This window comes from Musa acuminata, chromosome BXJ3-5, assembly GCF_036884655.1.
Source record: "Musa acuminata AAA Group cultivar baxijiao chromosome BXJ3-5, Cavendish_Baxijiao_AAA, whole genome shotgun sequence".
Taxonomy (NCBI): domain Eukaryota; kingdom Viridiplantae; phylum Streptophyta; class Magnoliopsida; order Zingiberales; family Musaceae; genus Musa; species Musa acuminata.
In genome coordinates, this window is record NC_088353.1 from 4,719,972 (window position 1) to 4,746,541 (window position 26,570).

Consider the following 26,570-nt stretch of genomic DNA (forward strand, 5'->3'; position numbering starts at 1 on the left):
AATCCACGTCCGGCCCACATCCGGTTAAGTGCTTTATGATTCACGTCCATCTCCTTAGTGATCTCTTTAAACGCTCTTAACGATTGAGTTTGATTCGAACACGTCGCATTCGCTAACTGTAACAACAACATTGCAGCCACCGCAGAGCTTGCCGAGGAAGAGAAGAGAGAGATGGAGAGGGAAGGCATGGGCGGCGGGAGTATGGAGAGCAGGGCATTCCTTATGTCGTGCCTCGGCGGCAGGCCGCACTACCCCTCGATGCCCAGGTACCCTAAGAAGCTGGCGGGGGAATTGGCGGATGGAGGCGCCGACCTCGAGGCCCGACCGGAGCCGGAGAAACGGGTGGCGCTGCTTACGGTGCTCGGGATGACGTGCGCCGGGTCGGTGGAGAAGGCCATCAAGCGGCTGCCGGGGATCCATGACGCCGCCGTCGACGTTCTCAACGATCGGGCTCAGGTCGTCTTCTACCCCGCCTTCGTTTCGGTGAGTTCCACTCTTCTCTTGCTTTTTGCTCGGCGGAAGGCTTTGAGGGCTTAGTAATATAAGATGATGAAAAGATGCAAGTATTTTTATTACATGCGAGAGGTTACACCTTTAAAGCGGTGATCATATTTTCTATACTTCTCTTGAGATAATAAACACTAAAATTAATTCAGTTGAACTTAGAAATTTGGGGGTAGAATTTACAATCGTAGATCACCTATGGACAAGGATGAAAGACCTTTTTCTGCATGACATTTGTATGGCTCTTTATATACATAGTTATCAAAACGAAACCTCAGTTTGGTAGGAGAAGACCAAAAATTGGACTATTGGCTGTTCTACTTCAGTTGTTGGATCGAAAATAATATTTGAACCAGGTCCAACCAACTGGTCTTTTTGAGGATTGAAAGAATCAACTGGTCTAATTAGACTAGATTGGTTTTGGAATTTCCCTGAAGATTATAAAAAAAATGATGTTTGTCGGTCCTATCATGCTATTGGTTAATAAACTTTTTCTTTTTTACGTTGTCAACCGAAAAAAGGGAAAAAAATATAGAAATAGGTTTTGAGATATTAATCCAAGTATATCTCAAATGTTCAATTTTTATTTTTTTAATAATTGTAATATTTTTACTAAGCCTATGGTCTGATTAATTGCACACTGTCCAATAAGTGAGCTGATGGCCTAAGACTTCGTTGGATCATTCTGACAACTATGGCTTTATGGCCTTGGGCTACAACGATACTAGCCCATTCTGCTACCAATATGTAATGTTTGCAATCAAGAAACACAGTATTGAGGCTCTTCAACATCATCAGATTTCTTGTTGTAATCGAGAAGAATGTAGTTGCATATGTAACGTATTTCACGTATTCATACATGTCGCAGGAAGACACAATTAGAGAAACCATCGAAGATGTTGGCTTTGAGGCCACATCGATCAAAGAGTTGAAAGAAAATTCTACTCTATTATGCAGACTGCAGATAAAAGGAATGACATGCACCTCTTGCACAAACACTGTTGAGTCTGCTCTACAAGCTGTTCCTGGTGTACACAAAGCGTTGGTGGCCTTGGCAACTGAAGAAGCAGAGATTTGCTATGATCCTAGGTTTGCAAGTGCCAACCAACTTATTGAAGCAGTTGAAGACACTGGCTTTGAGGCTACACTTATTACCACAGGTGAAGATAGAAACAGAATACAGCTCAAAATTGATGGTACATTTTACAGCAGATACATTTCTATGGTGAAAAGTTCTCTTCAAGCACTCCCAGGGGTAGATGATATAAATATTGACCCTGTGCTTCGTAAAGTTACGGTGTCTTACAAGCCAGATCAGACGGGTCCACGTAATTTCATTGAAGTTATTGAGTCGACAGGGTCTGGCCATCTTAAGGCATCAATATACCCAGAAGCTGGCGGAAAGGAGCTTCACAAGGGTGATGAGATTAAGCAATATTATCATTCCTTTCTTTGGAGTTTGGTATTCACCATCCCAGTATTTCTCACTTCAATGGTGTTTATGTATATCCCAGGGATTAAACATTTACTAGAAAAGAAAGTGGTGAACATGTTTAACATCGGAGAGCTTTTGAGATGGATCTTGTGCACTCCCGTCCAATTTGTAATAGGCCGAAGATTTTACATTGGTTCATATAAGGCCCTGCAACATGGATCTGCAAATATGGATGTGTTAATTGCTCTTGGAACAAATGCAGCATACTTCTATTCACTTTACTCCGTGCTCAGAGCTGCAACTTCACCAAATTTTATGGGAACTGATTTTTTTGAGACTAGTTCCATGCTCATATCATTTATCCTTCTTGGGAAGTATCTTGAAATTTTGGCTAAAGGGAAAACATCAGAGGCCATTGCTACGCTCATGAACTTGACACCTGAAACCGCAATACTCCTAAGCTATGGCAATGAAGGAAATGTGGTGAGTGAAAGGGAGATAGATAGTCGATTGATTCAAAAGAATGATATTATTAAAGTAGTGCCAGGTGGGAAGGTAGCTTCAGATGGATTTGTTATATGGGGTCAGAGCCATGTTAATGAAAGCATGATCACTGGGGAATCGAGGCCTGTGGCGAAGAGGAAAGGTGATGCTGTTATAGGTGGTACTGTCAATGAAAATGGTGTGTTGCATGTCCGTGCCACTCATGTTGGTTCGGAAAGTGCCCTTTCACAGATTGTTCGTCTTGTTGAATCAGCTCAAATGGCTAAAGCTCCTGTACAGAAATTTGCTGACCTCATCTCTAAATATTTTGTGCCTCTAGTAAGTTATTATGCATTTTCTTGTTCTATTTTTTACTGTTAGCCAATCTCTTCAAATAAGTGAATTAGATAAATTGGTCATTTGCACACTAAAAGTTGATGTCAACTAGCTCAGATGATAACGCTGCATAGAGTCAAGTGTTTAATGGTAGTCCTTCTTCTGGTATAACTAATAATTGTAGTTACTTTTAAGCTTAAAATAATTTTTTGGCATATTTTGTAAACCTGTTTCATCTTCAGATTTGGTTTATAGTTAATTCCAGTTATATAGTTTCTTAGTTGATGTCTGCTTATGATAATTTTTCTTTTTCGGTGCACATATATGCTGCTCTTGCTATATCACTTTTTGAGTAAATCCTTGCTATGCCAGCTTGAATTTTCTAAATTATTTGGTTTGTCCTGCTATTGTTTTCTGCCTTTATGTGATTCAAGGTAATTAAATGCTTTCATATCTTATTCTTGTTGGGAGAAAGAACCATTCATGTTTTCTGCCTATATGTGATTCAAGGTAATTTTCCCAAGTGTTGCCTGTATTTGTAGAAAATATCCATGTGCTATCATGTATGGTCTACAGGTCTAGTAATTAACTATAAGATTTCCAGTTAAAATACAACCCTATATTCACAATGTAAAAAATAAATACTAATGAACAAATTTGCATCTTCAGGTTATTCTTCTTGCATTTTTTACTTGGCTCATTTGGTTCTTAGCGGGAAAGTTCAATTCCTACCCAAAATCTTGGATACCATCATCAATGGATAGCTTTCAACTTGCTCTTCAGTTTGGTATATCTGTCATGGTGATAGCATGCCCATGTGCCCTTGGCCTTGCAACTCCCACCGCAGTTATGGTTGGAACTGGAGTAGGTGCATCTCAAGGTGTGCTAATTAAAGGGGGACAAGCATTGGAGAGTGCACACAAGGTTTGCTAGATTAATTTTTTCCCTATTCTCTCTGCTTGTGGCTAATCTTTCTTGGTGATGCATGTTTCATTTCTGTCTATAACCATTTTGTTGGATAGTTAGATTCAGCTGTTAATAGGTTCCGACATATTACAATAGTATGCAACACATAAATTAGTCAACATCTGGTTCCTGTTTTGGATACTATACATATTACTAAAAAGTGGATTTTTTTCCAATAATTTGTTGAGTGAAATTCCATATTTTGGTGATTTTTGGGACAAAACTTACCTATTAGATATTTACTCTATCAGTAGCATACTGAGTTGTAATTCCAATAGCATTTCATTACTTACAGAGACATAAGTACAGTAAATAAATTGTTTAATTAGTCATGAAGTAGCAATTCCATGCTCACAGTTAACAACCACAATTTTTGTATGAGGCCTTGTATTTACCTAGTTTGAAGCCTAGGATCCATAATTCATTAGTGATAATTCCATTTCTTAGCAGAATCTTGGAGTCAGAACTCGAGAAAAAGGGAAAGGAAAAAGGTACCAAAGTAATCAACTTCCACTGAGTTTGCTTGAAATTGATAATTTTTTTAATCAGTAAACTTTATCTACCCTCAGCATTTTACCCTTGTAATAAAAAAAATGACTATAAGTAACAAAAAATCTTAAAATGCTGGAAGCATCTAGTATCCACGAGAATTTTCTTTTAGGAAATATTTCAAGCAAACCTAAGCTTATCTTTTCTTCCAGAAGTTTTAGTGTGATGTGTGTTCATAATACAATTATAATAGCTATCACATAACAAAATCTCCTTGCAGGTGAACTGTGTTGTATTTGACAAGACAGGCACACTTACCACTGGAAAACCTGTCGTTGTCAGCACACGGCTACTGAAGAATATGGTGCTGCGTGACTTTTATGAATATGTGGCAGCTGCCGAGGTAGAACTCCTTGCTCTATTTGTTCATGGTTATGCTAGGATCTTATTTATGAAAAATGTCGCATCTCGTGAAAAGCTTTTGAGTTAGAATGCAGAGGGAGCTTTTGGGTTGCGTAGTGAATAATTAACTGCAGTAGAGGTTAACTAAAACTAAGACTAATCCAACTAAATGCTGAATCCATCAGAATGCCATACAAACATACCCCTCAGTTTGACTGGACTCTGACAAACATTATGATCATCGAGACATAATGTAGACAAGATCTGAGGTTGTCCTAAAAGAACAAGCTGAAGTGTTACATCAAGAACCAATTCTACGAAAGCTAGAATCTAGGCTGTCAGTTGCTGCTGGATTTGTTTGAGCAATGTATCTCCAATATGCAGAGTCATTTACTTTGAGTTACTAGTTTACACAATCAATCCTTTTAATACATCCCCTGTTCAATGGCCGATTCATTTGATGCCTATCCTTGACAGGTTAATAGTGAGCATCCATTGGCAAAAGCTATAGTTCAATATGCGAAATATTTCAGCACAGATGAAGAAAATCATATTTGGCCTGAAGCACGAGATTTTACTGCCATTGCAGGCCATGGTGTCAAAGCCTCCGTTGCAATCAAAGAAATTGTTGTGGGCAACAAGAGATTGATGGTGGAATTAGGCATCCGTATCCCCGTTGAAGCCTCTGAGATTCTTGCAGAAACTGAGGGAATGGCACAAACTGGAATAATGGTCTCAATCAATCAAGAACTTACCGGAATAATCGCAATATCCGATCCACTGAAACCTGGTGCTCCAGATGTTATATCCCTTCTGAAGTCCATGAAAGTGAAAAGCATTATGGTAACCGGAGACAACTGGGGTACTGCAAATGCAATTGCACAGGAGGTTGGGATAGACACTGTTATTGCAGAAGCAAAGCCAGATCAAAAAGCCGAGAAAGTTAAGGAACTTCAGGTACTTTTCCATGTCATTCATAGTGTTTGACTATTATTTTTTATGCTTGCATATATGTACAACACATGAGTGTTGCCATCTCCAACAAACAAAAGTAAGCATATTATAAATCTACTGTGACTGTTCTATTGAGATTCTTCACCTGTCTGGAACAGTAAATTTTTTTTGTTTTGAATCTCTCCAGTTACAGGGCTAAGATTCGATGCATAGACTTTTCCAATATCCAGCATGATTATACTGATAATATTTTCTCTCTCTCTCTCTCTCTTTTCTTTTAGATGTCTGGCTTAGTTGTGGCAATGGTTGGAGATGGAATTAATGACTCACCTGCACTGGTGTCTGCCGATGTGGGAATGGCTATAGGCGCTGGCACAGACATCGCAATTGAAGCTGCCGATATTGTTCTTATGAAGAGCAACTTGGAAGATGTAATAACTGCCATTGATCTCTCCCGGAAAACTTTCAATCGGATCCGTATGAATTATATTTGGGCACTTGGTTATAATATCATCGGCATACCAATCGCGGCCGGAGTTCTTTTCCCATTCACCAGATTCCGGTTGCCTCCATGGATTGCCGGTGCTGCAATGGCAGCTTCTTCAGTTAGCGTAGTTTGCTGCTCTCTCTTATTGAAGAACTATAAGAGACCCAAAAAATTAGACACACTTCGGATGAGCGAAGTTGTGGTCAATTGAAATTGTTCATGTAAATTTCTACATCAAAATTGTGATTGCACAAGTAAAGATGTCGTTCATATGGATAAACGAATTGTAACTATTTTCATTGCTGTGGAGGAAGGATGCGCATGAAGGCATTGATGGAGAACTCGAATTCTGTTTTCGAACTAATTATACATTGATCATTGGGTACATATTCTTTTTCTCTAATCGTTAAATCTCATTTCAATTTAATTGTTTTGACGGTTGTGTTTATTGCACGTTTTTAAGTTTAATACATTTAATTTCAAGGATTTTATTTAAAGATTTTATGATTATCTTTTTCTTCATATTTATTTCTTCGTTTCTTCTAACAAAAATCATTCTCTTTCTGTGTCTTTTATTTTTTGAAAAAAATAAATAAAATTTTGATTAAATTAAATGGGTGCAAAAGAGGCTCATGAACATGAACTTGAGACTTATCATGCACTAATCAATCAAATGTTGACTTCTACTCTTGCAAAGATGGATTCCAATACAACATGTATACGACTACGTCGTGGACGTAACACGTCACAAGAGGTATACCTCTCATTCTCGTGGTAGGAAGTCCACACATTGATAGCTTCATTTGTCCCAAGAATTAGTGGTGCAGATCAAGAGAGTTATACCTTTCATAAGCTTAATTTGTGTTGGATGGATCAGCACATCAGAAGACAGTAAGAGAGAGAGAGAGAGAGAGAGAGAGAGAGAGATGGATCAGCACACCAGAAGACGGTACGAGAACACTGCACGCATTCCTGTCGTCTTCTTCCTTTCAGCTGTCTTCAGTACTAGCACATACAGGACTGACCTCTTTTGCATCCCCCATTCTGACACGGCAGTGGATATATGGCATCCTAAGATCATGATGCAAGAGGGTGAAATACGAAACTTTGCTTGCATTGCAAAATGGCTTTGGGAATGTAATCTTAGATATGGATTCTCAGATTGTCGTGGACTGTTAGCCGAATAATTTCTCATGTAAATCATTGTAGTCAATTAATATATTTTTAGAAAAAATATTGAAAAAAAAATATCGTTGACATCTATGTCAACACGATATGATTCTGATGTATATACTACGAGGAACCGTCCAGAGTGTAGTGTACAAAGATCAAGATCCAAGGGTCTTTAGAGTCATACTTTCAATTCTTAAGTTAGTACGAGTTTCACCCCCCCTTTTTTTCTTTCTCTGTTCTAGGGCTAAGAACGTATTTTTATACTAACTTCGAGGAGAAAAAATATCTTATAAAGATCCTATAAGAAAAACAGTTTGTAACCGACCCGAATTGCCTTCTAATCATTTAAGAATATTCTTATGAATATTTCATACGGGAGTCGATTCATAATTAACCTGAATTGCCTTATGGTATTTTGATTATATTCAACTCATGATCACGTCACGCCAAAGTAGTCTTTCACTCTCCACGAAATCACCTTTCGTAACCAAGTGAAAGCACATTCTCAAAATTATTCCAACAAGATACGTGAGTCCAGCAAACTCAACCAGCGTAAGAAGAAACTCGCTACGATAATAAATTAGGCCAAAGAGACGCCCAAGATGTGAGTCGAACAAACCTGACTTGAGTAAAAAGAAACTCGCTATAGTGGTACATCAAGCTAGGGAGACACTCAAGATGTGTGAGTCGATTAAACCCGACCCACATAAGAAGAAATCTATTATGGTGGCAAATTGGGCTAGGAAGGTGCATAAGATGCATGAGTCGAGCAAACTCGACCCACGTAAGAAGAAACCTATCACAATAACAAATCGAGCCAGAGAGACGCCTAAGATATGTGAGTCGGACAAATATGACTCGTGTAAGAAGAAACCCGTTCTGCGTAAGAAGAAACCTACTATAGCAATAAATTGAGCTAGGGAGATGCCCATGACATGTGAGTCGGGCAAACTTAACCCGCATAAGAAGACCCTTGACTTCGATCTTTATACAAGAAATAAATTTGAATAAATTACACTCTATCCCGTACAACTCTTGTATATGGATCGGGATTACGTCGACATAAATATCAATGATATTTTTCTCCAACTGCAAGACAACAAAATTTTAGATATTTTAGAATAAATAATTTTCTTATGGATTTAGTATCCATTGTTTATAATAACCTAATAATAACCTAAAAAGATCCTTTTGTAGAATTTTGAGAGGCCAATATAATTCTCTTTTACGTGATAAAAAAAAAGCCAATTCAACTTTTTCAGTATCTCATTCCATACTCGCTTTCATTAATGTTGCCTTCGTTGCTACATAATTAAGACACTTGATCCGAGAAATGATTGTTATTGAACTTGACATTTGTCCTAAACCTACGTTGCTGTGCCAATGGTTGCTTTTTGATTTTTTTTTTCTTTTGAAAGTATAAAAATGGGATTTGATTTTAAGACTTTGCCACTAATGATGAAAATCTTTATTAAATAAGTTAGTTGATACTTCAAAATTGAAATATTTTAGATATAAAAATTTATCGAATAAGATATCAGACTTTCGTGTCAGAGGATATGAACCATAATCGAACTGAAGATGCAGTTTTCTTTTTTTTTTTTCCCCTGAATGAATAAGTCCAATGTAAATTCAGGTGATAAATGAATTACTGAAAAGAATCCATCAATCTTCATTTTAAATGTGAAATTAAATTAAAATATCAGTAATAGCTTCGTATCATTATTGATGGATAATTCTTTTCTACTTAAACCTCTCAGCGTAAATATTTACGACTAGACTAAATCTACTACCATTTATCATGATCTAACCTAATGACATAATTGACTTATAATTTATCAGATCTTGATCATGTGACCTAAACTGTTTAATCTTAAATTAATGATAATAGACTCATCCCATTTTATAAGTCAAGAAAAAGAGAGAGAGAGAGAGAGAGAGAGAGAGAGAGAGAGAGATGCTCATCATCTTTCATCTAATTGTACAAGTCAGTGTCAGAAAGAAGGATTGTGAAGAACGTTAGTGACCTATTTTATTTTAGACTTAATTAGTTAAAATTCTTCAACCAAATAAGATCACAGAATGAGTAAGAAAAGAAGGAAAAGAAAATTTAGATGACTCAAATTGGCTGAACCACCAATCGCATGTATCTTATTATCTCTGACCAAATTGATTTAGACTCGGCTAATTATAATTCTCAACAAAAAATTACCAACTTCAGATCCAAAACATATTAAGCAGCAACTCGGCGAGTCACCCACCCAACCCAATAGATATAGCAGGTAATGATTCCCATGTATTGCTATCCCACTGGTGCATCCAAAACCACATTATTTCCTCTGTAATGATCATGTTATGCCCATGTGACCGACGACCTCGGATCTCAATGATTTGAGAGAGAAGACACCCATAAACCAGTCCATGTTATACCATACGGGACAGCGAAGCACCTTCTTGTCTCCTTCCATTTCCAGCTCACTTGCCTTGCTGTTGTTGCCTTGTCCATCTCAACACCGCCCTCTCGCACCGCTCCCAGTTTCCTTCTCTCCCATCTTGCTTTTACCCAGCACAGGCCACAGAGAACATCTCGAGCTCCATCTACCGCCAAAGTGTTCCATCTTTACCAACCGGTTGTTCCTTCCTCCACAATAATATCGCACCTCATCAACACATCTGCCGACTTCTACAAAAAGCTCACAGCCACCTCAAACCTTCTTGCAAGCTCTCTCTCTCTCTCTCTCTCTCTCTCTCTCTCTCTGTATTCTGCCACCATGAGGGAGATCCTGCACGTCCAGGCCGGGCAATGCGGCAACCAGATCGGCGGCAAGTTCTGGGAGGTGGTGTCGGACGAGCACGGCATCGACGCCAAGGGGAACTACGTGGGCAGCTCCCCCCTGCAGCTGGAGCGGGCCAACGTCTACTACAACGAGGCCAGCGGCGGCCGGTACGTGCCTCGAGCCGTGCTTATGGATCTGGAGCCGGGAACCATGGACGCGCTGCGCACCGGGCCCTACGGCCAGCTCTTCCGCCCCGACAACTTCGTCTTCGGCCAGAACGGCGCCGGCAACAACTGGGCCAAGGGCCACTACACCGAGGGCGCCGAGCTCATCGACGCCGTCCTCGATGTTGTCCGCAAGGAGGCCGAGAACTGCGACTGCCTCCAAGGTATGCAGCGACACCAACACATCTCAAAGGCTTACCTTCACGTGATGACATCTACTGAATGGTGGCGGCGGTGGTGATAGGGTTCCAGATCTGCCATTCGCTGGGAGGAGGGACGGGGTCGGGGATGGGGACGCTGCTGATCTCCAAGATCCGGGAGGAGTACCCGGATCGGATGATGCTGACCTTCTCGGTGTTCCCGTCGCCCAAGGTGTCGGACACGGTGGTGGAGCCGTACAACGCGACGCTGTCGGTGCACCAGCTGGTGGAGAACGCCGACGAGTGCATGGTGCTCGACAACGAGGCCCTCTATGACATCTGCTTCAGGACCCTCAAGCTCACCAACCCCAGCTGTAAGTGACTTCCATCTCTTTGGGGTTGGTTTGGATAGGATCCGTTTAGGAGTCGAGTCCGAATTCGTTAAGCTTAAGTATCCAAGTTTAACGGGTATGGGTTTAGGATCCGTATCCGATTAAATGAACTTAATGGATACCAAGTTTAGGATCGTACATGGAGATTCGCGTCGACTGATACGAAGTGCTCTTTGTTCGACGCCAGTTGGTGATCTGAACCACCTCATCTCCACCACCATGAGCGGCGTGACGTGCTGCCTGCGCTTCCCGGGGCAGCTCAACTCCGACCTGCGCAAGCTCGCCGTCAACCTCATCCCCTTCCCCCGCCTCCACTTCTTCATGGTGGGATTCACGCCGCTGACCTCCCGCGGGTCGCAGCAGTACCGCGCCCTCACCATCCCCGAGCTCACGCAGCAGATGTGGGACGCCAAGAACATGATGTGCGCTGCCGACCCCCGCCACGGCCGCTACCTCACCGCCTCCGCCATGTTCCGCGGCAGGATGAGCACCAAGGAGGTGGACGAGCAGATGATCGCGGTGCAGAACAAGAACTCCTCCTACTTCGTGGAGTGGATTCCCAACAACGTCAAGTCCAGCGTCTGCGACATCCCCCCCACCGGCCTCTCCATGTCCGCCACCTTCATGGGCAACTCCACCTCCATCCAGGAGATGTTCAAGCGCGTGTCGGAGCAGTTCACCGTCATGTTCCGCCGCAAGGCCTTCTTGCACTGGTACACCGGGGAAGGCATGGACGAGATGGAGTTCACCGAGGCCGAGAGCAACATGAACGACCTCGTCTCCGAGTACCAGCAGTACCAGGACGCCGTGGCCGACGCCGACGAGGAGGAAGCCTACGGTGATGACGTTGAGGAGAACTAAAAGTCCACGCTTTCATGCATGCATGTATGCAGGCAGATGAGCTGCTGGTTTACTTTCCTTCAGTGTGTGATTGGTATTGTCGAGCTCTGTCATCGATTTCTACGCATCGACTATGTCATATTTCTCTCTCTTTATATATAGTGGATGGCTTGCATTAAGAGTCCATTGGGTACATCCAGGATCACAAGGCATGGTCTCAGAACTACTTGATGTGCTTTCAATGAGTTCCAAAGAAAAAGATCATTCATGGTGCATGTTGACACTGGCGTTCTTTGAGATATTGATGACAGGCATTTGTTTCGTGTGCCTTTTCAGATCAAACAGTAGAGAACTGAGACAGCCGATCCTGCAGAGATGGGAGAGGGGTTCGAGAGGTTCACTGAATCACAGTGGTCAGCAGAAGATCTCTACAAAATATGGCGACCATAAAGCATCATTTGTTCATGAGATCTCTTACCAGACCGACGAGAAAGCTACTCACATTGCAGTTGTGTATTAGCACCATCTCGATGTTTATTGTCACTGACAACGGTGAGCAATCAGATAAGAAAGTGAAAACCTCTTATGAACAGAAGACATTTCCTTTACCTCGCTTATGATTATGAACACAGACATGATCTAGCACACATCAGCTATCACGAACTCAGAGTTGGTATGAATAATTGAACATTGGTGTAACTTATCTTTGTAACAGAAGACATAACTTATCTTTGCGGCGAATCTTCCCTAGAGATTTCTGCTATATTCCAGAAATAATTGGGATGCTCAAGCACATTCCAGCATGCTATCTCTGACATCGCTTGATCTAGCTTCAAGATCATTCGGCTCAATCAGCATGTAGTGCTTCGATTCTAAACCCTGCCCATCGGAGAAAAGGGTGGGTCTAGGAAAAAAGAGGGAGGCATCTGCTCTGTTCCTTTTTTCGCTTTTATTTGTTCTTCAGTTGCAACTGCTTCAATCAACTGCCGCACTTCTTCCTCAAGGAGTAATTTTAATGAATTAGAGTAAAACCTCTGTCTGATCTTCTCCTGGATAACAGCCGAAGAAACTTCAGAACCATGCAGGATGGCAATGCAGATCGAAAATGCCTGTAGAGCTGAGAGTTGTGCATGGAAATCAACTGAATAAAGTCCTTTGCCATCAGCCGATATTGATAGTGCAGGTAACTTTTCCTTCTTTCCCTGGTTGGAAATGAGAAACAGAGTCAATATCAAAAAAGTTAACAAGCGAAGATACATCAATGTCAAATTAAAATAATGCCTCCAAGAAAATGAGATCAAGTAAGCATGTAAGATACATCTAGAATTATGATCCTTTTGGTACAGAAGGGAAAATATCAGAATATTGAAATGATTAATTGCATGATGGTTGAAAAATCAGAGTTGAAACTCCTTTTTGTTCCTGTGTGCCCCATACAGTGACCTTCCAAGTTACACAAGTATCTATTGGAGACTCAGGCGATCACTAAGCATTCATGAGCTATAGGCACCTCCATGGAATTAAAGAATTAACCATGCCAAAGATTAACTCTTTAAGTTTTTTGATCAAATGAAAGCAAGCATGTATAATATCCTTTGTCTGTATGCCTGCCAAAATATACAAAGCTCTATAGGAGACTCACACAACTACCCTGCACCAATACTCCATTAAATTGCAGTACTATGCAGTAAGAATGACAAAAATTGACTCCAAATGGATGTGTTAAGCTAATATAACACCAACTCAAAAACTTTCAATATCAAATTTGCATTATAAACTGGATTTGCAAAAAAAAAGAGAAATAATACTACACAAATAATCACAAATTAGAACAAAAAGATGGGACACACACCTGAACAAAAAGAAACGTGGACTTTTCAATTTCGCATGTTGAATGATCTATCCAATCGTCAGCATGGGAATTGTCAAATACAACAATTGGGCAGGCCATGTCCCAGCCACCACAATCACAGCCGCCACCAAACCTCCATCTATTTAGAAGTGAAGATGGGTCACCTTCAACAGTGTCTGGCAACCCATGAGCTCCACTTGGAGTCACAACCTTTACCATTGCAGGATTCGAGCTGCTCTTTCTCTCCCTTCCCTGATCAATTGTAGGAGATCTTGATAAATTTTGGCTTTCTTTTGGCCTGGACACTTTCATATCTTTCAGACTATCCTTTTTGCTGAAAGGAATTTGGGTTACAATAGCCGCAATCTCATGTCGCGGATGCAAATCTTTTGGTGTCCAGGGGTAGGAAGTCCAAGGTCTTGAGTCAGAACTACCAAATCCATGTCTAGAAGAATCTGGGTGCTCCACTGAATTGTTTCTCTCATAAGGTCCCTCTGCAACCAGGCCTCCCATAGCATTACTTGTAACAGGTTGAATGGAATCTGAAGAGCACTTGGATCTTTCTTCGACAACAAAGTGTCTTCTTGCTCGTGCAATGTCATATAAGACAAACTCTGCAACTGTCGAATTAACTAAAGATCCATTATCTTTCACTTCTGAGCATATATAACAAGAAACCTGCATCTGCCCAACTAATGGAGGCGACTGTCCATGTTTGTCTTTAGTCCCATAGTTAGTATTCTTTTTTCTAGAACTATGGAAGGTGTAAACCCAGTTAAATGCACTATCCGTTTTCCATGTTTTTGCAGATAGTGTGTCTTCTGGATCTAGTAGAGAGAACTCAAATGATGGGTTCTGATTCTCAATATCAAGTTTAAGAATTCCATGTAGATGAGCAGGCGACATAGAAGCAGTCAAGATCTCTCCTGTCACACACTCCATATCCTCAAACACTCCGTTACTCGTAATGCTTGTGGAATCAATAACTTTGCTCCCAGATCTTTGTGTTCCTGTGAGCGGTGAATCACGGAGAGATTTGGATTTTATCAAAGGATCAAACATTTTCTTGAGTGGGCTAAACATATTTTTCGAATCCCTGGCTTCAGCTAGACCATATTCCAACTGCATAAGTGTGTGGGACATTTTTGTCTTTTCTGAAAAGCGTTTTGGAAGAATGTTTAGTGAATTTCTTTCACAAATGATTTTCCCATGACTTTCAGGACCAAACTTCTCGTGACAACCAGATTCTTGCTCCTTGAGAGGTCCAACTTCTAGCAACTCAGAAGCTGCTTCTGTACAGTGAGTTCTTGTATTGACAGAGTGTAGGCAGATCTCCAAGAGATCATCTACCAAGTTACCTTTTGCTGGTCCAAAATTGGAGCACAAGTTATTGGTATGCAAAGGCTTATCAGGAAGATCACGGAACGAAAGATCCAGAAACTCCATAGAGCTCATGGCAGTTGAGTTAAGTGTGTCAGCAGATGTAGGTTTTGAATCAGCACTTGAACACACAGGAGGCAAAAACTTCTGATGTGGTGACTGATTGGATCTGTTTATGCCATGCTGAGCCAAATGATCAACAATCTCAAATGAAATAAAATCATCATCAGTACACCTAGATTCTACTTCCCTCCTTCGCTCTCGTAGTTTTCTCATTCTCCTGACTTCTTTAGAGCTCTGATACATAGATCCCCTTTTTAGCACTTCATTCTCATCGTTGCAACCAAGACTTGTGGAGTGCATAAATTCATAATGGAGATTTGATGAATATCTATGGCTAAGTTCTCTAAAATCACCATCCAAATTCTTCAAGTAGTTGATTGTGTTTGCAGGCTGTCCTTTTCTACATCTCTCTTGTACCTTTCTACTGCTAGGACTACAGGCACTAACAATTTTATGCCCCAATCTTCCTTGAAAATGATTGTCAAATTCCAGAACTACATCTTGACCCATAGATTCCAGAAGCTGCCAAAGCATGACAGATAAGGTTAGCTTCCATGTAAGATCAAACATGACAAGAGATACCTTGATTATTTTGGGTACAAGTTGAGCAAGTGTCTAAATTATAGTAAATAATAAGTGCATTATTAGACTGAGTTATCAATCACAAAGATATCAGGTAATGGATTCTCATACAAATTAATGATCCTCAAAAAATTATGTACTTGGTTATAACCTAAAGCTACCATAGCACTGGATACACCATTCAGGTCTTCAAGAAGAACTTCCAACTTCTAAACAATAGAAAATCACAATATGAGCTAGTTGGTTGAAGTTTGCCTGGAATGTTTATGCCTCGCTCCTTTTAAACAAGCTACATGTATACAATAACCTACTTTATGATTTTTCTTAACAGAAATGTACCAATTACTGGTGCAGATTGAACTAAATAAGTGAATACTAGAAATTAAGGCTAGGGCCACCAAATCTTGTTAGATATGATCAGACACTTGTGAGTTATGCTTTGATTTAGAACAAATCTAACTGAAACTGGTCAGCACCAACTAGGCTGAGTTTAGGACCAAAACCTACATCTAACCAAACCTTTCTACCTGTGAACCACCCATCGAATACTCAGAGGCCTCAGCTTCTCCATTCTATAAATTACCAATATGTGTTTAGATCAAAAGTAACCGAATCAGGCCAGAACCGACCGGGCTGAGTTTATGACTAACCTGCCTAAGGCCAACCTGTGGATCAGATCAAAACTTTCTACCTGCGAACCATCCATCAAAGACCGACAGGTCTCAACAACATACCAAATTTCTATACTTAAGAAAAGTTCACTATTAACTTTCAAAACAGTAATAGATTATTTTAGAGCCAAGTCTATAGTTAGATAAAAACCTAAATTCCATTGTCACAGCTCACATTAGTGATTCATCTCATTATCAAAAGTCATAATCAAGATAACTAATTTAACATCAATTTCACTTCTATATTAAAATTGAATGAAAACAAAACATCGTTATACTTGTCTCTGTGCTAAATTTAAAGAATCACAAATTGACAAGAGCATCAGTGTATCATAACCCTTCCAAAAGGAAAAAAAGAAGCAAAGGAAAAAAGTCAGCAAATCCTGAGAGAGTTAAACAAACATAAACTATAAGAAACAAGATGGCCTCGAAGCATATCATAAGAAAACAGAACAAGATAGTTTATGATATGCCATGGAATAGCTTGATATATCATAAGAAAACTTCTACATTCAACTTGCAATGCCATGTTAACAATCAACTAGCAATCTCTGCATGCTAGTACTTTCTAATTTGAGGGCAGCATAACAGACAAAGCTCAATAACAATGACGTTTCAATCACAAATAGTTGTATATCTAAGAGAGTATCAAAGTCTAGGTCACCTTTCTATAGGACATAACTCTATCTATGCTTCGATGTCTGGGACTCTGGTTATCACCATTATACCAAATTCCAATTCTTTCTAGATGTTCCTCCGTCTCCTTCTCTGAGAAGTTCTTGCAACCCATCAGATCAATTTGCACTTGAGGCTGGTCAAACATTGTGCTGCAGCTACCAATTTCTATTGTTTATAAAAAGAAGCCTTTTCCTTCTACCATTACATGAATGTAGAAGTTTGTATCAAGCTATTCCTGTACAATTGTGCAAAATGGCTCCTTTCTTATGGAATTACAAACTTTCTCCAAACATCTAGGTAACCATTCCCCTAAACTATCTTCAGAATGATCACAATAGTTACTGCAAAAAGGACATCTCAGACCAAGAGTGTAAAAAATTTTGACACCAAGAAAAGATGATCTGACCCACTAGAATGAAGAAAATAACCGCATTGCAAAAGTAGAGCAAATACAGATCTACCTCTTTGTAAAAGTACCTTTGTGTGGATGAATATGAGGTAAAATAACTTGCAGAAACGAAGAAGAATCACAAATGATAACGAATCAAAGCAATAAAGGTCAGTACAGACAAGAAGATCTTCCCATATCCTCCACCTTAATTGTAGAAAGAGCGTAAAAGGGGGAAAATCGTGGATTAATGGCAAATATCCAACACACATAGAATCATCCACCAAAATCTCATCCCATTCCTCTTAACAGCACTGGCCAAGGCGGTCCCCGACAACCACTAGATCTCGAGCATTCCACCTCAAAAATTTACCACACAAACCCAAAACACTACACCGACACCTGAATCGCGGAAAGTAGCCATTTTTCTTCCGAAAGAACGCAACTAGAAGCTCGGGGTAACAGAACGGAGACTTTGAAGCGCAGAAAACTCATCAAGAAACCAGGCAAATCAGAGATCGCGAGCTATATCGATATGGAGAGTGCCTACCTTCGCCTAAAGGCAGTCCTCGAGCGATCAAGAGACAAAGGAGTTCCCTGCCGATGGCGGCGACCGGGGTTGAGGAAGAGCTACGGCGGAGGCTACACACTCCACGGCACTGGAGAAGCCGCTCGCTTCAGCTCTTCTGCTGAAAGAAAAATTGGCATTTGGCGACAAATAATTTGCAGTTGCTGAATAAAGGCGGATGGAAAAGAAATGTTGTGGCAAGCATATATAATGTTTGTCTCGCTTCTCGACGCTATGCTCGAGCCCTCTTGTTGTCCAGCCTCTCTAACAAGGAACCAAATAGTTGATTACTTATCCCAAAGACGAGGGTTTTGGCCCTCGCTCACCTTGTGGCCACCGCTGCAATGACCAGCATCTCCCTTGCTTTTCCTCGAAGCAATCTGAACGACTGCTTTGTCCCCACCGGACCGAGCAGCATCATATGGCCAAAAGCACCACCGTCTGGCCATGGCCAAAGGTGCGCAGCGGTGCGTAGTCTGGGCGGTACAGTCCCCTTTGCTGATAGCGATCCCATGTGTTCTTTGTCCCCAAAAGATCGTTGCCGTGGAGACACAGTATTATTGAGTCCCTGACAGGTAGTGTAGAGATTGCACAGAAGCGGTGTTGTCAGCTCGTCTCTTTGGGTCCATCTTTGACTCAGTCTCTGTCATGTTTGGTGTATTGTTCCTACGGATCAAAATGGGCACAAAGCACACACATTGTCACGAGATTAGCCTGAGTTTCTCCAGGACAGAAGCTCCGATGTGTCCGCCCCATGAGAGAGAGAGAGAGAGAGAGAGAGAGAGAGAGACGATCGTCCACTTGCAGTAAGAAACAGGTCACTGCCATGAATAGTTCTGCAAAGCTTCCGGCTGTGGCAGTAAGCACCCCGTGCAGGTGGTGGTGGTAACATGTTTCCCGAGCCTTCATCGACTTGCGGCATTGAATGCGAGGAAGAAGTGGGTGGAACACATACAGGAGAGTTCGCAGTCTGTCCATACTGCTGATAGTATACTGCGGCTGATGCTCCATTGGCTTTTGCCAATCACATACGAAGGGGATCGATGGCCAAATCTGGTACAACATAAAGTACCTATACACTTCTCTCTCTCTCTCTCTCTCTCTACTTGTGTCGTCAAGTGAATAGATAAGTGTGATTTTGGCAACGTAGCGTGTGGGTGGCTGTAGACGTCGCAGTCACGCTGTACACAAAATACACATCTTGTCTACACCCAAGAACTATATAATACATGGCATGTGGGCTCCCCCAGGTACCTCGGATGCTTTATCTTTGTCCATTGTGCCGGAGAGGATATATAATAATTTCATGGGCAAAATCAAATTTTTAAATGAGAAATAGAGGGATTTTACCTTCATAGATCCCGTCATACAAGCATCAGACCTTGTGGCTCGTTTGCAGGTCAAGTTGACAGGATGAGAATCTATCAGCTTCCTGGATGACATGCAGACTTGTAAGTCAAGAATAATATACGAGTCTATGACGAGGTGATTAGGTCAGACCTGTGCGCGAAAACTTCTCACCAGTGGGTGACCATTCCGCTTCATGCATGCTTCGTGCTCAATGTTTCATGGTCTTACCAGAGACATTGCATCTGAAGCCTGCTCTCACATGGCCACATAAAGTTAGTACTATAGATGATAACATTTTGCATGTAATGACGATTTAGTACGTCTTGTAGCCACAGAACTGATCTACCTTGTCATCTTTCTTTTTCCTCTTTCACTCTTCCGTCAAACGCCGAGAGGGGACCAGATGATCTCTTTAGACTTTGATCTGGTCCCTTGCAACTTCTATAAGTGGTTTTGTTTGACCGAATAATTTGCTAAAGAAGATACCACATAGGATAAATGGAAGAAATTTACCTGTGGTTGGCTCATCTTGTGAGGAACTTCAGTGTTCTTTTGGCACTCCAATCGAAGTTTCACTTGACTGCAGGATCTGAGCGGGAAAAAAAAGTGTCAGAAGTTAGAATTATAAAGTCATCATCATCAACATCCTCATCCTTTAGCCCTTTGAAAACTGTTTAAGTTGGACTTACCAGCTGCTTGTTAGCAGTTCCCATCCAAACCTGCACGAACATAGTTCACTTGATATGCAGTGTTTCTTCTTACCTCATGAACAAAGCTGTAGTTCTAAAACTTTGTGCCACCATAACTTGTCTCTACTGGGAGATCCTGGGTCCAAGGTCACAGTTGCCTCTGGCTTTATTGGGTTCACATGCAATTGTTTTCTATTCCCCATTTAGCTCGAACAGACATTTTGTTGGCATTCTCTTGCATGGGCACAATGTTCACTATGTTGTTCAACATTCTTATCCAATTAACACATCTGAAGAATGATGCCATTCCACAACAGCCTCGATACAGCATTCTGTCACTGACCACCTGATGCGGATGGATTGTTGAGATAAATTTGGCAAATTACTCGTTCTTCATGTGGCAGCTCCATGCATCTACCTTGATCAAAATATGGTACTCAGTGAAGCAGATACACCTTTACTTTGCATACCTCATAAAGTTCTAATCTTGAACTTATCAGATACCCACAAGAAAAAGGATTGCGGATAAGCCTGCTTTTGCGATAAATAAGCTTTTCATCCTTGGATGCCTATTGCAATCAAGCTTGATATCCTTGGATGATGATTTCTCCAACTTGTTCAACAAGTTTTGAGGACAGGTTGTTCAAATGGGACCAAAAGATTTGTCCTTCGCAGGTACATTATGTGCTCTTCACTAGTAGGCCTTGACAATTTCATGTACTCCAAGTATGTTTCTATTGTCATCTCTGTTTACTCTTGGAATTAAGCCACCCACCGATAGAATGTCCATCAAGATGGCCCTATATCTTGACAAGAAGTCTCATCTGATCAGAGATGTAACATCTCGTCGCTTCTTGGAAGCAGCTCTGTGCTCCTCAATAGAAACTAACCTGAACATAATCTAGAAAAGGTTAGAAGAGCCTGATACTGAAGAGATTTCAAGTGCTATGTCAGCGTCAGACATTTTTTATTGTCATGATACTACAAAACATGAACAGGATATTTCCTAATGCTCCAAGTTGGTTATAATACAGCATGGTATTGCTAGTGACAGAAAACATGACTACTAACATGTTATATTAAGGAAAATAAAGAAAGAAACACAGCCTCAAACTCTCTGAAATATTAAAAAAGTGAAATCATAATCGATAACTATAAACTAAATATTTTTAAGATTGTCCTTGTAATATAAGGTTAGTTGCCAACCACCAATATTCCATAGATAGATTTCCCATAACTATATACAAAAAAATTTGCTCGTCTCATTAATGTCATTGTCTTGCTTGTCAAACAAAAATATTTCCATTAGCTGTTAAGTTTCATTGTTCCTTTTTGTTTAATTTTGCACTGTAATAGAACATGAATTCTCTTTAGTGTCTCCAAGCATGTTATTATCATTGTATACTAAGAATTAGAACAATGATTCTCTGAACATGTACAAAAACTTGGGATGCCACCAAAAACTCATTGGCTCAAAAAAAAAATTAAATATCATTCACATACCATTCAACTACTGATTGAGCACATGAACCCAAAGAAAAGTAACAGCTATCATTTGATGAGCTCCACAAGTTTGCCTCAAAAATGAATTTTGCTTGTTCGAGCGATCATTAGAAGATTCGTTGGGCATCATTTTGTGGTTTTATTCTTCTCATGATGATATGATACGATGGATTAGTCCCTTAGCTCCGGGAAATTTTCAACAATTTATTTCTCATGGTTTGTTGGAAAAATTGATGATTTTCATTAATATTAAATACAAAATTTCGAAAACTTCTTCATTAAGTTTGTTCCAACTAATGATTTTGTTATCTCTTCAATTGTCATGATGGCTTTTATTTCACATAGAGAGAGGCAAAATGCACATCGCCCAGCATCAATAGAATCTTTGCGGCCAAATCAAGGTTCTAAAAACATGAACACTTGTAGAAGCTTTATATTCCTGCGTGAATTTCAGTTAATCATAAAAAAATGTACAGCTTCATATCACAGGGCCAAGCCTAACTAGAATTCCTGATTTGAAATAGAATAATGATCATTTAGAATTGTGGATTGCTAAGTACCAGTAATTTTACAAAAAACTTAACATGAAAACAAGATGTTAAGGATATAAAATTTTAACATCGTTAATAATAAAAATCAATGGATCATGTGTCATCTACTAGCTTAAACTCTTATAGAGTGGTAGGTCCAATGTTTAAAGCATATCTAGACCATTATATAAATCCCTGACTAATTCAAGTTCCATGTATCGGGTGAGTCATCTGCCACCCACATGTGAGGGGAAATGCTAAGAATATAATCAATGAATCATGTCTCATCTCCTGGCTTAAGCTTTTAGATGCAATGATATTAATAAAAAAAATTAAAAAAAATCAATCATCGATGGAACAAAATCGAGAATGAAAAATTTGATGCATCATCATAGCCTTTATATTAGGAAAAGAAAATATCAGGAGAAAGTGTTCATATATACAAAACAAGAATGAATGAAGAAACAACATGTATTCATCATATAAATGTTAAATGAGAATGAAGATTTTGACAATTTATGGGAAGGCAAACAGCCTAAAACAATTATCAGGTATCAATGACAAGTATATAAGTGGTGACAGTATGAAAACTTTAATCAATGCTAATAGGCCAAAGTAACAATTTTGTGAGAATTAAATGAACAAAAAAATGGCATTAGAATTTAGTAATGATCAGAAGCAGGAACTCTGACCATAATTAATAAAAGCGTGAGAGTCAATGTTGTTTGAGGAGTTCTGAGCTATTGCCATTTATTTGATCACCTTATTTGGCAGAAAATACATGACCAAGTTACCCACTTCTCAAATATAGAATACCATGTAGTCTAGTAAACTGAAACAATTGTACTAACATGAAAAGTAAGACATGTTAAAACAGAGGGATAAAAGACATTTATTCGGAACATCTCCCTGAAAAACACACACAAAGACCTTGCATACACAATTAGCTATCATGAAAGAGTATCCTTATGTTGTAATGCTATGAGCTGAATACTTATAAATTTCTAACCAATATCACGGAGATGGAATGTGGAACCAAAAAGCAAAAGGAAATCTATCCAAAACTTACTTCCCTGTATGTAAACCTAGAAGTATATTACAAAGGACGGGCAAAGAGAAATTACTGACTCTAAATTTTGTCAGCTGTAGCCATTATATAGCACACAAACATTAGTGCTAACACCAATGTGAACTAACAACAAAATATTGATGAAATACCAGTTCAGTATCCCTAGACAAACAGCACATTAAAATATACATTATGAACTTTTTTGTTTTCTTGAGATCAAACTGAGAATCAATTAAAGAGGACAAAATATTGATGAAATACCAGTTCAGTATCCCTAGACAAACAGCACATTAAAATATACATTATGAACTTTTTTGTTTTCTTGAGATCAAACTGAGAATCAGGAACCACAAAATCAGAAGAGTTAATCCATTTATAAATGACTACTTTTGGGGCATTAGCCTTTTCATATGTCTCATAATCTCTGTGAACTATCAATATTGCAATAAAATCCAAACATCTAAGGTTTAAGGTGTTCAGTCCTCTTTAATTGATTCAGAATTTTCTGTTGTCATACTCGAGTGATCATCCGAGGGAGAAACTTGTTGCTTTTTAAGGAGAGATGTTGCTTTCAATAACAAGATAGCCTCACTTGCTATGCCAAAATAAATACAGAAACAAGCAAAAGATGATCATATTGTCACTTAAAAGTGGCCACTTGAGAGAAATTCAAATATTTCAATCTCTAGTTTCATTTGAAACTTTAGTATAATCATGCTACACCGAGCTATTTCAAAACAAATGCAACTTATTACTTATGACAATAACCGATAACTCAAGCAAGCCATGATTGAAATTTAGTACTTGACCTTCCAGATTTTGAGAAAATACCTTCTAATAGATTGGATGCCTAATGTTTTGAAAAAGAACTCTACTCAACTCCACTTGCAGAGAAAACAAGTTGAGCAACTTTAAAATGTTGTCAACCTTGGGATACCTGAGTACTTGCGTTTTCCAATTTTTTTAAAAAAAAGAACAAGTATCTTCTAACGGGGAAAACCCAAGTGTTTTAATGCACATAAAAACAATATGTTAATTGTGCCGAGCTGATTTTTCTTAGGCAATTGATCTTTGACTTAAAGAAGAAATCAGATGATAATGATAACGTTGACCCGTTTACAAACTATGATCAGTTCAGCAAATGATTCATGTCGATATGTTAGTGAGATTTGTGGATGACATGTGCTGCAATACGAATTGCTTCCAATGCAATAAAGTTCCATTTTTTAGACAACAATTTTTCATTGTCTTTGCATATAAAAGAACATTCTTGAAACAAAAACCCTTTCGTTGCAATCAATTTCATCTTTTAAACAGTTTTATTCCTTATAAAAGAACATTCTTGGCACCAATAGAAAGAACAAGTTCAAAGAAAATCCAATAAGCCACTGATTATGTTAGTGGATTATACAAAAAAGGATTCAAATCTCAAAAAATCCAAGGAATCCAATTTTAGGTAACATAAGAAATGCCGTGGAATAGGTTTACCAGCCTTGCCATATAACTGAAACCACCAGTCCAGCAAGCTCGTTCGCCCCGGCGATCCCTCTCGTCGACGCAAACGCCTTCTGTCGCATGACGCGGCGTCGACAGATGGGAGAAAGCAACAAAGCCATCGATAGAGGGAGAAGAAACTACAGAAACCGATCGAAGGCCTCGGTGTTTGCGGACGATGAGCCGGGCGCGTGGAAAGAGAAGGGGGCATGGATCGGGTGTTGCGTAACCGGATCCGGTTCGACTCGGCAGAATTAAAATGGTATCGATTTCTACGTAAATAATGAATTGTTTCTAGTACGTAGTTATGAAATGAAATAACTTTCGCACGGACTAATTATATATTATCTAATTCTATTTATCTTTATATCATCTATTTTATCGATGAAAACATGAAAATAATAAATAAAAAATAATTTTAATATTTTAATTATATTTTTAGTGATGACAGACGATAATACGAGTTACATGTGGCTGTTGTGGATAAAGAGAAAAAATAATAACAAGATGTGAGACGAAAAAAGAATGAAGAAGATAATGTAAATATTGAGTAATCATTTTATTGTTCTGCATCTATATTGGTATCAATATAGTTATTAAATTGACATAGATATAAAGTGTCGACATTTACGTCGTCCTCTTTCTTCTCTCCCTTTTATCTCATCTCTTGTTATCACTATTGAAAACATAATCAAGTTATTAAAATTATATTTTTATCTATTATTTTCATACTTTTTCATTAATAAAATTGATGATATCAGGATAAATAGAGTTGGATATTTTACGTTTATAATTATAAAAATTTTAATATAAAAATTTCAAATTTAAAAATCGAAATACTAAATAGATCTAAATAATATGTAATTAGTTCATCAAATATAGATATCTAAGGAATTATTTGGAGGATGACGTAACGCTGCGTTTCCCGCCAATGCCGTCGGCATCGCACTTCCCTTCGAGGAGGCCGATGGCGCGGCCTCCGCTGTGTTTGACGTTGGGAAGTAGGAAGGGGGATGTTTTGAGGGCTGACGGGATGACTCCTCTCGCCTCCGAAGCCTCTGTGGATCTCCGCTCCGACCCACGGAGGCAGCCATCCGGTTGTCGCTTCCTCCACGGGCACGGGAACCTCAACATCTACTACAGCAAGCTGCTGAACCACGTTGCTTCTCAACGCTGGAGCTGCGGTCATGAACTGGCTACCTGACGACGGCCTTCGACGAGTGTTGCCTGAAGGCATCGAAGCCAACCTTGTAAGCTCGCACTTGCAGGTCACAGCAAAGGCGGCCATGCCGCATCTGCCGTCGCTCTCGGTCATGCCAAAACCATTATCAAGATCTCCCTCCTCCTGGCTGTGGATCCAGTCGCTGGATCTGACAGAAATAATACAAGCACCCCCAAAGCCGTCTTCCTTCTGCTTAGGGATTCCAGTGCCGATGATTGGGTTGGGATTGAGCGAGCAGAGGAAGTCTTCCGGTGGCACACCGCACGCCCAAAAAGGGGACAACCACAAGGAGTTCTTCCGTGAATGAAAGCCGCAATGCTACCACGTTGTGGTGAAGGTTTATGGTCACTCTATTATGCTGGACGATGATGTTCCCAAGAAAACATTAGCTCGTTGCAGGAGTGGCAAGAACAATCTCGCCAAGCGGAAGTATCGTAGGGATCGTTGTTAGGTTCCTTACTTTGGAGAAGATGATGAGTAACATAAAGAATTTGATCTCAATCATGTCATTAGAAAATAAAATCATCATAACACATTTCATTAAAAGAATGTTCATTGGTGAGGTTTGATGCTGAGAAGGTGGCAGATAAACAAGCTTATTTTGATGAGAATCACACCTTATGGTCCCACTGATGTAAAAAAGTCATCAGCAAAAACATGTACAATCCTTAATGGTCATAAAAACATACTAGAAATAAAATTTTCATATTAAACAAGTTCCTCAGTTTGTGCCTTCTCTACTTCATTAATTTAGCAGTATTTATCACATCAAATCAAAGAGAAGCTTAAGTACCAGCTTGACTAATATAAGCAGGAATTCTAATGTTTATGATAGGCTTAAGCAAGCTCAAATGGTAAACAATCATTAAATAATACAAGCATCAGCGGGCAGAGCTCATCCTGTAAACAAAGTTGCCAGATTATTACTG

General features: G+C 39.7%; 3 protein-coding genes and 1 pseudogene across 8 annotated transcripts; 3 read left to right on the top strand and 1 right to left on the bottom strand.

Moving 5' to 3' along the window:
• The first annotated feature begins 135 nt into the window (after nucleotides 1-135).
• On the top strand, nucleotides 136-6,431 carry LOC103984758 (copper-transporting ATPase HMA5-like). The gene is made up of 6 exons (XM_009402319.3): nucleotides 136-483; nucleotides 1,373-2,761; nucleotides 3,428-3,682; nucleotides 4,494-4,616; nucleotides 5,093-5,572; nucleotides 5,851-6,431. The coding sequence occupies exons 1-6, from the start codon at nucleotides 172-174 to the stop codon at nucleotides 6,265-6,267; spliced, it is 2,976 nt and encodes a 991-aa protein (XP_009400594.3). The 5' UTR covers nucleotides 136-171; the 3' UTR covers nucleotides 6,268-6,431.
• Nucleotides 6,432-9,599: 3,168 nt separating this feature from the next.
• Nucleotides 9,600-11,781, top strand: LOC103984487 (tubulin beta-7 chain). Its single transcript, XM_009401991.3, has 3 exons — nucleotides 9,600-10,394; nucleotides 10,475-10,744; nucleotides 10,950-11,781. The coding sequence occupies exons 1-3, from the start codon at nucleotides 10,001-10,003 to the stop codon at nucleotides 11,621-11,623; spliced, it is 1,338 nt and encodes a 445-aa protein (XP_009400266.1). The 5' UTR covers nucleotides 9,600-10,000; the 3' UTR covers nucleotides 11,624-11,781.
• A 295-nt stretch (nucleotides 11,782-12,076) lies between these two features.
• LOC135638100 (uncharacterized) lies at nucleotides 12,077-24,597 on the bottom strand. Of its 6 annotated transcripts, none has more exons than XM_065151051.1 (8): nucleotides 24,414-24,597; nucleotides 19,824-20,713; nucleotides 19,648-19,723; nucleotides 19,481-19,575; nucleotides 19,306-19,383; nucleotides 19,135-19,216; nucleotides 13,455-15,419; nucleotides 12,077-12,804 (listed from the first exon to the last, which is right to left on the bottom strand). In XM_065151051.1, exons 5-8 carry the CDS (start codon nucleotides 19,317-19,319, stop codon nucleotides 12,475-12,477), a joined length of 2,391 nt encoding a protein of 796 aa, XP_065007123.1. In that variant the 5' UTR covers nucleotides 19,320-19,383; nucleotides 19,481-19,575; nucleotides 19,648-19,723; nucleotides 19,824-20,713; nucleotides 24,414-24,597; the 3' UTR covers nucleotides 12,077-12,474. The 6 variants fall into 6 exon arrangements, with proteins under 6 accessions (XP_065007123.1, XP_065007126.1, XP_065007122.1 ...); XM_065151054.1 differs by adding an exon at nucleotides 17,767-17,905 and having other exon boundaries at nucleotides 18,111-19,216; nucleotides 19,285-19,383; nucleotides 19,481-19,723; nucleotides 24,414-24,595; XM_065151050.1 differs by having other exon boundaries at nucleotides 19,481-19,723.
• Nucleotides 24,501-26,092, top strand: LOC108952818 (chlorophyllase-1-like; annotated as a pseudogene).
• The last annotated feature ends 478 nt before the right edge of the window (nucleotides 26,093-26,570 follow it).

Excerpts from the sequence above, each read along its gene's own strand:
- LOC103984758 (XM_009402319.3), top strand. The coding sequence starts at position 172 with ATGGAGAGGGAAGGCATGGGCGGCGGGAGTATGGAGAGCAGGGCATTC. Across the intron at positions 2,762-3,427 it reads CTAAATATTTTGTGCCTCTA|GTTATTCTTCTTGCATTTTT; the intron begins GTAAGTTATTAT and ends TTGCATCTTCAG. Across the intron at positions 4,617-5,092 it reads AATATGTGGCAGCTGCCGAG|GTTAATAGTGAGCATCCATT; the intron begins GTAGAACTCCTT and ends TATCCTTGACAG.
- LOC135638100 (XM_065151049.1), bottom strand. The coding sequence starts at position 16,973 with ATGTTTGACCAGCCTCAAGTGCAAATTGATCTGATGGGTTGCAAGAAC. Across the intron at positions 15,420-16,814 it reads GAGTTATGTCCTATAGAAAG|CTTCTGGAATCTATGGGTCA; the intron begins GTGACCTAGACT and ends ATGCTTTGGCAG. Across the intron at positions 12,805-13,454 it reads CCACGTTTCTTTTTGTTCAG|GGAAAGAAGGAAAAGTTACC; the intron begins GTGTGTGTCCCA and ends ATTTCCAACCAG.
- LOC103984487 (XM_009401991.3), top strand. The coding sequence starts at position 10,001 with ATGAGGGAGATCCTGCACGTCCAGGCCGGGCAATGCGGCAACCAGATC. Across the intron at positions 10,395-10,474 it reads GAACTGCGACTGCCTCCAAG|GGTTCCAGATCTGCCATTCG; the intron begins GTATGCAGCGAC and ends CGGTGGTGATAG. Across the intron at positions 10,745-10,949 it reads CAAGCTCACCAACCCCAGCT|TTGGTGATCTGAACCACCTC; the intron begins GTAAGTGACTTC and ends GTTCGACGCCAG.